At 54.6% G+C, this 10,633-nt stretch overlaps 2 protein-coding genes across 6 annotated transcripts in view; one reads left to right on the forward strand and one right to left on the reverse strand.

The window, feature by feature from the left end:
• SCAPER (S-phase cyclin A associated protein in the ER) overlaps positions 1 to 5,147 on the forward strand; it is a 166,049-nt gene extending 160,902 nt beyond the window's left edge. For all 5 annotated transcript variants that reach the window (XM_055805663.1, XM_055805669.1, XM_055805684.1 and 2 more), the window contains exons 30-32: positions 42 to 233; positions 3,000 to 3,051; positions 4,701 to 5,147. In XM_055805663.1, the coding sequence (XP_055661638.1) occupies positions 42 to 233; positions 3,000 to 3,051; positions 4,701 to 4,795 (339 nt within the window). In that variant the 3' untranslated portion in view covers positions 4,796 to 5,147. The remainder of the gene's footprint in view (positions 1 to 41; positions 234 to 2,999; positions 3,052 to 4,700) is intronic.
• Positions 5,148 to 6,580: 1,433 nt separating this feature from the next.
• On the reverse strand, positions 6,581 to 10,132 carry ISL2 (ISL LIM homeobox 2). The gene is made up of 6 exons (XM_055805777.1): positions 9,958 to 10,132; positions 8,705 to 8,894; positions 8,244 to 8,503; positions 7,853 to 8,136; positions 7,581 to 7,751; positions 6,581 to 7,437 (listed from the first exon to the last, which is right to left on the reverse strand). The coding sequence occupies exons 1-6, from the start codon at positions 10,013 to 10,015 to the stop codon at positions 7,321 to 7,323; spliced, it is 1,080 nt and encodes a 359-aa protein (XP_055661752.1). The 5' UTR covers positions 10,016 to 10,132; the 3' UTR covers positions 6,581 to 7,320.
• Positions 10,133 to 10,633: the final 501 nt, after the last annotated feature.

Here is a 10,633-nt window from a genome sequence, read left to right on the forward strand (position 1 = left end):
ATAGATCATGTGTTTTCTTTTTCGTATGTTTGTATTTTCAGATCATTGTACAATCTGGCCGTCACCCCACAGTGCTGCAAAAATTATGCCAGTTGCCTTTCCAGTATTTCAGTGATCCTCGTTTAATCAAAGTGCTCTTCCCTTCACTAATAGCTGCTTGTTACAATAACCCTCAGAACAAGATCATCCTGGAGCAGGAGATGAGTTGTGTTTTACTCGCCACGTTCATTCAGGTAGCTATTGCAGTAATACAACAGTGGTGTGCAGGGTAATGCGACAGTTTTTCTCGCCTTTGCTGTGTATATGGAACTCATTTGACTTAAGTAAAACAAGTAAACAGCTTTGAAGTACTTTAAGGTTCTCTGTAGCTCTTTTCAAACCACAGATTATGCCTGTACTTGAGGCATCTTATAACACGAAAAGGTTACAGAGCAGTTCAGATTCTCGCTATCGCATGCAGAATCCTGTTTTCATTAAAGTTGTTGGATGTGCTAGGAAGATTTGATGCAGATCCTGTTGTTACAAGGTAATTCTTAATATATTTATTTTTTTAAATGTACTGTAAATATAGCATATATGAAATCAGTATATTAATGTATTTACATACAAATGTACAGTTGTATACTGTGTACAATAGATTTACAGTGAGAACTGAACAGAAGTGTATATATTTTATGCAGAAAATACACAGAACATATGTTACCAGTCTAATCTTGCAGTCTTTATTTTTGACAGTAAGCCACTGAGGTCATTAAAAATACTGTTTTGAATAAGGATTTACAGCATTTTTTTCCCCTTTGTCTAAATTTATATGCTATGCTTTACATATGCCTTATGTTTTCTGTACATTTTACTGAAATTTTTTTCCAATGAATAAATTAAGTTTTCCTAAGTACTCTACTATTAAAAAATAATATGGTTTTAGGACTCTAGTGACTGTATCAGTCACCTGAAAGGTACTGTTGTTAATGCAGAAATGTGTCAAACTTTTTTTTTTTTTCCTACTTCTTTACAGCTAGTCCAGGGGTAGGCTACACGGTTTTGGAAGAGAAGGCACAAGAACTAAGTATTTACTAGAAGTCCTCACACAATATCAAACTTCTGAGTGCAACTGCTTTTTGTCCTTTTAATACTAAAATATTTGCATAGCAGATTAAAAAAAAAAGTTTGGAACTTAGTATTAAAAGAATTTTCCATATAGTAATGAGTTTCTGGTTAAATACAAAGCTATAGTTGATCTTTGATTTCCTTATGGTGAAATGACAGGTTTCAATGTAGAAATCAGTGACAAAAAGTAATTTAAGCATTACGAGTAAATGCAGCAAGTTTAGTTTGTCTTTTTCAGCCAAAAAACGTGAGTGCAGAGGAGAGTGTTCCCTATATGAATAATTAAGGTTAATTTACCTTGATTTCTGTGCTAAAAGCGAGAGAATGGCATTTAAATCCCCAGTAGCTACAGCAAACCCTAAGTATATTTACAAGGGTCAACATTATTAAGTTGATTTCCAATTAGAGGTATATCTCAGATGCCCAGTCTACATGTTCTTGCAGGCTTGTAGAAAAAGTTACATTAAAATATAGAAGATATTTGTGTGCTGAGAAGAGTCATGTCTTGACTTCACTGGTACTTTAGTATTTTACCCATCTTAAAATCTAATCCCAAGTGTTGCACACACGCACACACACACACGCATGCACACAGAGAACAATTCTGAGAGGAGCTCAGAAATGCTCAGATACCCACACACACAGAAGGGATTTGCTTCTGTACTTTTATTTTGACTTGCTGCTGTCTGTCAAGCAAAGCTCTCATTTGCTTCAGCAGAAGGTTTGGGAAAGACTGTAAAATGTTTCCCCGTGACTAGAAAATGAGATTCTTCCTGTGCCAGGGAATACAAAAAGAAGTGCCGTTTATGTAGAAGTTTGGTGGTGTGTGCGAATATAACACTTAAATACAGTTTGTTAAATGTGTGCAGCATAAATCAAAGGAAAATGATTGCTGGATTTTACAACAACCCACGTTATATCTCCCAACAGATTTATTTCCATCATCTGAAGTTTGCATCATCCTTTTTATTTTTGTTACTTCTGTTCTAGATGTGCTGAAATAATTAGAAAACATTTAGGAGTATTCATGATTTGCTAAATCATATCTCTTATGTCAAATAGTACCATCTCTGCTCAGTGACTACTCGAACAAAAGATAGCATCCTAAAAGCCCTCTCTGTAGTGGGGCAGCTGGCTTGCATAATCCTACGTGGTTCCGAGTGAAGTCGGTGTCCGTGCTGACTCCGGAGGATGCAGCATCCTGTCCGGCAGCGGCAGGGATCGCACATCACCTTGGGCACTTGGATTAACTGCACCTCAGCTGGTTAGGCAGCTGGCCGCAGTGCTGGCGGCCAGAGTTCATCACCTCTGTGGAAGAACTTCACTTACTCTCAGGAGATCAGGACCGCAGGCTCCTGGGTCACTGGGAATCACAGCTGGTGAAATCAGGATAATGCAGGAATTTTGTAAGAGGGTATTTGGAGTCAGGAGCAGAAATCTAAACCACCATTTGTTTTAAAGAAACACAGCTATAGTAAATGTTCTCTTAAATTAAAAGTCATAATAACTATTTCCTAAGAAGCTATTAAAATCTTGTTTTTTCTGTTGTGTATTAACAGGTTTTTGGTTTGGGTTGGTCGGGGTTTTGGTTGGTGTTGGGTGTTTTTTTTTGTTTTGGGGGGGTTGGTTTTGTTTTGCTTTTCAAAAAAAGTACAAATAAAGGTATAAAAATCCACGATGTCTTATAGAATTTAAATGCTGGCAGTATTCTGTTAATACATTGCAAACAAGCCAGTTTGTTAATTTACAAGTTTCATAATGTATTAGTATTTTTGAGTGACTGTGAAGACTTAAAAATGTTGGTTTAATTCCTCAATTTTAAGAGCAGAAAAGCTGATGCTGTTGTTGTTGTTGTTGTCGTGTCATCCCGTGTCCCCCCCCCTCCCCTGCAGGATTTTGCACAGAGTTCAGGCCAAATGGATAATCAGTTATCTCGGCAGAGGGGTACGTCTCCAATGAAATGTAACAGAGTAGCAATTCGGTAACAAAATGTGTAGATGTTATATTTTACTGTGATTTAAATCTTTTGAGTCCACATCATGAAAGAATTACAGTAAATTGCAATATGATTTCATGGTTCGGGGAGAGGCTCCGTAGCTCACATTCTGACTTAAACATACATGTCTTCCAGTCTGCTGCTCATCATATCAGGAATTCAGACTGTTAATCTTTATTAAATGCTATGTGATACCATGTCTTAAAATGTGATACTGTGTATGCAAATATATAATTAGCTGTCACAAGGGTTACCTGCAGAAGTTTTAGGTTGCAGAAGCAGACACATGCCAGTATACCCAGGGAGCCAAAAATTAGTAAAATACTGTCCTGTAATTACCCTGTAAAGTTTGTCTGTTTGCAGAAAAGTTGCAATATTCTCCCCTCCCCGTTGCTGTAAATATTGTGTAAAATACAGTTAACCTCTTTAGACTACACATTTGAAAGATTCTCAGCTAAGATGGCTATTGTTAAACATGTCTGAAATTCAAGTGTGTTGATGGGTATCTGGTCTTGAGTCACCCGTGTTTTGCATAAAGGACGTTGCTCGGCCAGTCATTTCTTCCTAACAGCAAGCAGAAATACACCACCATTTTGCTAACATTTGGCAGAAGACGAGCAGCTCTAGGTGTAAAACATAACTTTGTGTTTAAAACTAAATTATAAAATTAACATAATTTTATGGAGATCTTTACTGTCAACATTATACCTCTTAGTCTGAAGCAGCCTTGTGCAGTTCTGCAGAACAGACTTTCCAGGATTGTGTTTGCATGAGAATCTGCTCAAGAAAAATCTAAAATCTGAGCAGAAAACTGCTTTTTATTTTCACTGTTCAAACTGGGTGAACTTCTAAACAAAGATGACTATGTGGTGACGTGTGAGCGTGATTGCTACACATTCCCCAGTTGCAAAAAAGCTGATTTAATAATAGTATAAGCAGGATTATTTTATCCATTATATCACTTGAATGTGAAGGATGGTGTCCCCAGAAAACAAATGGGAACAGTAACACTGCTGGGAATAAAACCTGGAAGCGCAGGCTCCACTGTTGGGTGCTGCGCTGCAGCGTGCTCCTCCAAGGGTTGGGCCCTGCAAGGCTGTGCACACATGTGGAGCCCCGCTCATGCCAGCACAGTACACAGAGGAGTAAAAGCTGCATTTGTAATCGTGCTGTGAGCTTTGGGGGAACTGGGGAGCAAAACTTCTCTGCAACCCTTTGTGGAAAAAGTTGCTGCTAAGTGGAGGGCACGCCGTGGAGGCTGCCTGAACCCAGATGAGGCTGCATTGGTCCCCGGGAGCTCCAAGAATATAAAATGTGTAAAGGTGCATAATGTTCCGATGCATAAAGCAGAGCGCCTGATCCAGAAGCCTAAAAATCTAAGCCTTTGCTCATCAGAGCCCTCTGCTCCCATTTTTACAGCCAAGCCTCAGTGTCCAGAGCTCCACAGAAATGTCACCCCGTGATTTGAGAAGTTTTTGGTAGGGGGAGGGGAGCGAATGACTCAAAGTATGTCAAATTGGCTTCGTGTTCATTATTCTTGTTTTATTGCCATCTTAAGAGGGAATAACTTGGTAATTTTATGTTCTGTCTTCAACAGAAAAATTTTTCAATTCTCAAGATTATCTTGAGCTGTCCAACAGATTCCCCCGCCAGTCCTGGGAAGAAGCTCGACAGTTCTTCTTGAAGAAATAAGCATTGTGTTTGGTTTTACAGTCCCTAACATCGTCACGCTGAGCAGTTCCTGCTGACCGCCTTCTTCCAAAGGCTCTTCCGGAAAGTTTTCCGATACCCTGAATACTTACGCTGTAGATACATAATTTGCACTATTTATATCGTATGTACTGTAGATAACTTTCAAGTTCTGTTTTGTAATTTTGATAATTTGAGTGTATTTCATTCACATACCCTGTGTCATGATGTGGGTGTTCTCTGCCCTGCGATGTGGCGGTACTTGCCCTGCGGAACTGCGGAAATAAGATGGCGAATGGAGCAAACATGTTCTGTATATCTTGTAATAAAGTAACTTATCCCGTCTGCAGCCTGACCCGCGGGGCCGGCGCTGGTGCTGGCGCTGCCGCCAGCGACGCGGGGCTCGGGCAGGGGGGGAGAACAAAGAGGGGCCGCGGCGTCTTCTCCAGCGCCCGGCGGGCCGGGCTGCGGAGGCTGCGGGAGCTGCGGGGGCTGCGCAAACCGCGCGCGTCGGCGGCGCGTGGGGCGGGCGGCAGCGGCGCGCGGCGTCCGGGCGGCGGGCGCGGGCTGGGCGCGCGGGCGCGACGGGAACGGCGCTGCCGGAGGGCGGGCGGCCCCGGTCCCGGCTGTGCGGCCCCTTCGCCGGCCCCCGCGGCCGGGCGCGGCCCGCACCTGAGGCGGCTGCGGCGGCGATCCCGAGCCGGCCGGCGGGCCGCCGCGCTGCCTGAGGGGAGAGCGGGGCCTCCGCGGGGACTCGGGTTCCACGGTCGCCTCTGCCGAGGCGGCGTGACGGTCCGCGCGGCCCCGCTCCCCGGTGACGGCAACAGCTCGCTGCAGTCCAGGCCCCGGAGCCAAAACCCGACCCGGCCGGAGCCAGGTAACTGGGGCGGCCCCGCGGCCGAGGGGCGAGGGCGGGAGACGACCCCCTTGCCCACCTGTCCCCGGGCCGAGGGGCACCGCCCGCCGCGGCGGCGGCTGAAGAGCGCCTGGACGAGGCGGCCTCTCCGCCTCCCCGGCGGGCGCGCCCCCGGCAGCCCGGGCTGCTCCGCGCCCCCCGACGGCAGCTGCGGATCGGCCCGCGGGCCAGCTCGCCCGCGGGGGCCCGGCCGGGGCCTGCTCAGTCCACGGAGGCGGCGGAGCCGTTCCCACCTCGGCGCCGCGGCTACGCGCTCCCTCGCCGCTCGGCGAGGTGCCTCGGGTAGGCCCGGCTACGCTCGCGCCCCCCGAGGGTGCGGACCCGGTTGCCCGGGGACGGGGCCGCAGGGGCGGCTCGACGTGTGCTGTGAGGCTGCCCGGGCCGGCGATCCCGCGGGAGTCGGCCCTGAGCGCGCTCCCGCCCGGGTAACGGGGACGCAGCGGGAGCCGCGGCGGCCGCCCGCACTCGCAGGTGATGCCGAAGGCAGATAAGGAGCCGCCGCCCGCGTCTAGACGGGGGCACGGATACGCGCGAGGGGACGGGACGGCCAGCCGCGCCGCCGCCTCCCCGGGGCAGTACCCGCGGCCGAGCCCCCGCCGCCCCCGGGGAGGAGGCGAGGCGGCCCCGCACCGCGGCAGGTGCGGGCGCGGCCCGGCCGAGCCCGGGGGCTGCTCCGAAAGGGAAACCTGCGCTCCGCCTCCCCGGCTATAAATAAGCGGCCCCGCTCGGGAAAGCCGATTAGCGCGGTGTGGGGAGGCCGTGCCAGCAACGCCGGGGCTGCACCCTCTCCGCGCCCGGCGAGCCCCGCCGCCGCCCTCCCGCCCCCCACCTTTCTTTTTTTCGTTGCAATCCTTTCCTTTTCTTATTTTCTCTTTTTTTATTAAGTCCAAAATATTTAATCCCACTATCCAACCGCTGACTCTGACAATAAATAACAATAACTTACTTTTGTTCGTTAAAGGCTCAAACAATCCGTCCTCCGTCCATTGATAATTTAACATTATTAGTACTGGTTTTCCCGTTAAAAAGTCTCGTTTCCGTGTCCCGTTTTTCCAGCGATGGTGCGGGGCCGGGCGCCGCGGCCCGGGAGAGGCATCGGCGTGAGATGAGACTGGACGACGCGGCTCCGCGGAGGGAGGGCCAGGCCGGCTCCGCGGCCGCGGAAAGGCGCGCACGCCGGGGGAGTCTCTCTCCCCCTTTTGTATTCTCTCTCTTTTATTTCCCCCCCCCCCCCCCTTTTCTTTTCCCTTCCAAAAAAGGGAAGAAAAGCCGTCCCTAGCGCAAGCGGCGGGCAAGGCAGCCTGTGACCGTGCCGGGGTCCAGCGGGGAAACCCGCGTTTCTTTGGGGAAAAGAAACATCGAAATCCGCAGGGGGAAAAAACCCAAAACAACGAATAACCAGGGCGGGGGCTCTCTCTCCGGTCTGGTGAAGGCAGCGAGGATCCCGGTGCTTTTTTGGCCGTCAGTAACATATTTTTTGTTTGTTTTTAAATAAGAATAATTAAAAAACAAAGGCGTTTGTCCGGCGCTCTGGGAGCAGCCCGGGGCCGGGTGTCTCATGCAGGGAGCGCAGGCATGCGGAAGTCCCGCGGCGGCGGGCGGCCGGGCCGCCTCACGTCTCGGCCGGGCTGGGCACCATGCTGTTGGGGGTGTCGGGGAGTTGGGAGGACAGCGAGGTCACGTCGCTGCCGGAGGAGGTGCCCAAGGAGCCGGACTCGGAGAAGGAGACCTGGAGGAGCAGCGGCGGTGAGGACCCGGCGCGGTTCCCCCCGCCCCGGCCCCCTCCGGCAGCGCCCGAGCCCGGCGGGCCGCGGGGCCTGCCCACTCCCCGCGGCCCGACGGGGCGGCTCAGCGCGGCGCGGCGCGGCTCACCAACTGCTGGAAGGCGGCGGGCTGCTCCAGGTCGCTCTGCAGGGCGAACTCGCTGAGCGCCTTCCAGGGCGGCTGGTAGGTCTGGACCTCCACGGCGCTGCCCTGCACGGCGCTCTCGTGGCGGATGGGGCTTCCGGCCACCAGCGGCGTCCCGGTGAGGCCCTGCAGGCTCTGCGGGCACACTGGGCTTCAGTACGGCCGCCGTCCGAGCCCGCCGGCCCGGGGCTCCCCCCCCCCCACCTCCCTCCCCGGTGGGGCGGGCGGGCGCTCACCGTCTTGTCGCTGTGCTGCTGCTGCTGGAGCTGCTTCATGAGGATGGACTTCTTCTTGTCCTTGCAGCGCTTGTTCTGGAACCAGACGCGGATGACGCGGGGGCTGAGCCCCGTCATCTCCACCAGCTGCTCCTTCATCAGGGCGTCGGGGCGCGGGTTGGCGGCATAGCAGGTCCGCAGCGTGTGCAGCTGCTTCTCGTTCAGCACCGTCCGCACGCGGGTGGTCTTCTCTGCCACCTTGTGCGCCGGCGGCCGCGGGGCGGGCGGCCGCCCGGGCACCGGCTCTGCGGCAGGCGGGGAGGGCGCGCACCGTCAGGGTGGCCGCCCGCCGCAGCCCCCTCCCGGCCCCCCGCCCCTCCCGCCGCCCGCCCCAGGAGGGGGGAGCCGGTACCTGCGAGGTGCGCGGCGGCGGGCGGCTGCAGCGCGGGGCTGCGCGGCCCGCGGGCGGCGGCGCCGTCGGGGGCCGGCCCGTGGTCGGCGCGGCAGAGCAGGTCGCGCTCCCGCAGGCAGAACTGGTCGCCGGGCAGGAGCTGGCGGCCGCAGGCGGCGCAGCGGAAGCAGTCCAGGTGGTAAACGTGGTCGCGGGCGCGCATCACCAGGTCGCTGCTGCTGAAGGCCGCCCGGCACTGCGCGCACTTGATGCCGAAGAGCCTGCGGGGAGGCGACGCGCAGTCAGGGCCCGCGGCCGCGCCGTCGGGGAGGCTCCGGGCGGCGCCGTGGGGGCGGGCAGCGGCCGAGAGTCGGGTTTTCGTTTGGGGGAAATTCGGGGGTCTTAGGGGGCTTTAGTGCTTTTTCGGGCTTTTGGTTTGGTGGTTTGGTTTTTTTAACGAGCGTCGGCGCATTCGGGGTCACCTGCTGTAATCCCGCTTGCAGTAGGCTTTGCCGTCGCGCAGGAAGCATGTGCAGGTCTCGTCCAGAGGCTGCCCGCACTCGGCACACTTGAGGCAGGCGACGTGCCACTCCAGGTCCGGCGACACCCGCAGCAGGAAAGGGTCCTGGATGCGGCCCCCGCAGCCCGCGCACAGGGCCAGCCCCGGCCGCCCTGCCGGGAGCGAGTGAGGCACGGTCAGGGGCAGCGGTGTTCAAGAGCAGAAGCACCAGGAATTAGGGAAAGACTTTTTTTAAAAAAACAACATTTTTTCCCTTTTTTTTTCCTTTTTTCCTTCTCTTTTTTTTTTTTTTACTTTTTGTAAAATAGGAAGAAAGATCAATAAAGACAGAAACACGGAGAGAAATAAAGGACAGAAACACAAACGGAGAGAAATAAATACAGCCAGAAATAAACCCCAGAATTTTGATTGAGGGAAATTAACGCCGAAACCCGGAGACATAAAAGTAGAATTTCGGAAAAAGGAAACCAAAGCAGAAACACAGAAACAGTAAAAGAAAAGCCGAGGAAAAACGGAAAGAAAGAAAGAAAGGAAGGAAGAAAGAAAGAAAGAAAGAAAGAAACTGAATGATGGAAAGGAACAAAACCACCGAAAAACCCAGAGACACTTTAAATGGGAACATGGACAAATGAAAACGGCAAGAGACAAAAAATCGAAGAGACGGAGAAATAAAACCAAACAAAAACAGAAGAACAGAAAGAGAAAGAATTTAATTAAAACGGAAAGAGAAATTTAAAAAAAGAAAGGCAAACCGAAACACGGAAAGAAACACGGCAAGAAAGAAGAACAGGCAGAAAGAAACGAAGACAGAGAGAAAAACGGTAACGCGGGCAGAGAAAGAGGGAATGCGAGAAAGAGCAAGCAGCGGGAAGGAGAGAAAGAAATGGAAACAGCGGAAAGAAAGGAGATCAGCAGCGCGGATAGCCGAAGGGGCAGGCGTTCGGTAAGAAGCGGAGCCAGCGGGGCAGGGCAGCGCCGGGCACGAACGGAAACAGCAGCACCGGAGATGCCCCGGGCCGAGCCCGCAGCCGCCCGCGCCCGCCGCGGTGCCGCAGCCCTTCCCGGCGCTGTCACCGCGCCCGCGGGGCCGGGCCGGCGCGGCGGCCGCCAGCCCGCCCGACGGCAGCGGCGGCGCGGAGCTCGGCCCCGCAGCGTCCCGCGCCCGCCCCGCCGCGCCTGCCCGCCCCGGCGCCGCGCCGCGCTGCGCGCACTTACTCTTGGAGGGCTCCCCCATGGCGCCCGGGAGCGGCCGCGGGAGGAGGATGTCCACCATGCGGGCGGCCCCCTGCGCACCGGCCGCGACGCGCGATGCGGGATGCGGCGCTGCCGCTCCACCACTACCCGCGCCGCGCGGGGCGGGGGGCCGCGCCCGCCCCCCCGGGCCCGCCCCGCCGGGCCGCGCCGTGATGTCAGCGCGCAGCGGCCGCGGGGGGGCGGTGGGGCGGCGCTGACCTCACCGCGCGGCCCCCAGAGGCGATTGGCGGCCGCGGGGAGGGCGCCCGCGGATTGGCCGTGGCGAACAATGGGCGCGCGGTGGCGCGCGGCGGGGCGCGGAGTCCCCGCGCAGCCCCGCGGGGGCCCGGCCCGGCGCGGCCCGACGGCGGCTCGGACGGGGCGGGCAGCTCCTCGGCGGAGGCGCGCCCCTGTGCCCGGGGCGGCCGCGGGACCCACCTGGCTGCCGCCGCCGCCCGCGGGACCCTCCGGCCGCCTGGCACGGGACCCGGCGCCGTGCGCCCCAGCCCTGTGCGCGGAGGGGACGGCGGCGCCGGCAGCCTGAGGGGGCGGAGATGCACTGTGGCTGTGCCCGCTCTGTGTCCCCTGCTATTTTCCTGGACTCTTAGCCTCGCCCTTATGTTCTCCTTTTATTTCCCTTTCCCGCTCCTTCCCCTCC

This window comes from Falco peregrinus, chromosome 1, assembly GCF_023634155.1.
Source record: "Falco peregrinus isolate bFalPer1 chromosome 1, bFalPer1.pri, whole genome shotgun sequence".
In the NCBI taxonomy this organism is placed as follows: Eukaryota; Metazoa; Chordata; class Aves; order Falconiformes; family Falconidae; genus Falco; species Falco peregrinus.

Coding starts and splice junctions, on each gene's coding strand:
- ISL2 (XM_055805777.1), bottom strand. CDS start 10,015: ATGGTGGACATCCTCCTCCCGCGGCCGCTCCCGGGCGCCATGGGGGAG. Junction 8,504..8,704: donor TGCAAGCGGGATTACAGCAG/GTGACCCCGAAT, acceptor GCCTCCCCGCAG/GCTCTTCGGCATCAAGTGCG. Junction 7,752..7,852: donor AGCAGCACAGCGACAAGACG/GTGAGCGCCCGC, acceptor GTGTGCCCGCAG/AGCCTGCAGGGCCTCACCGG.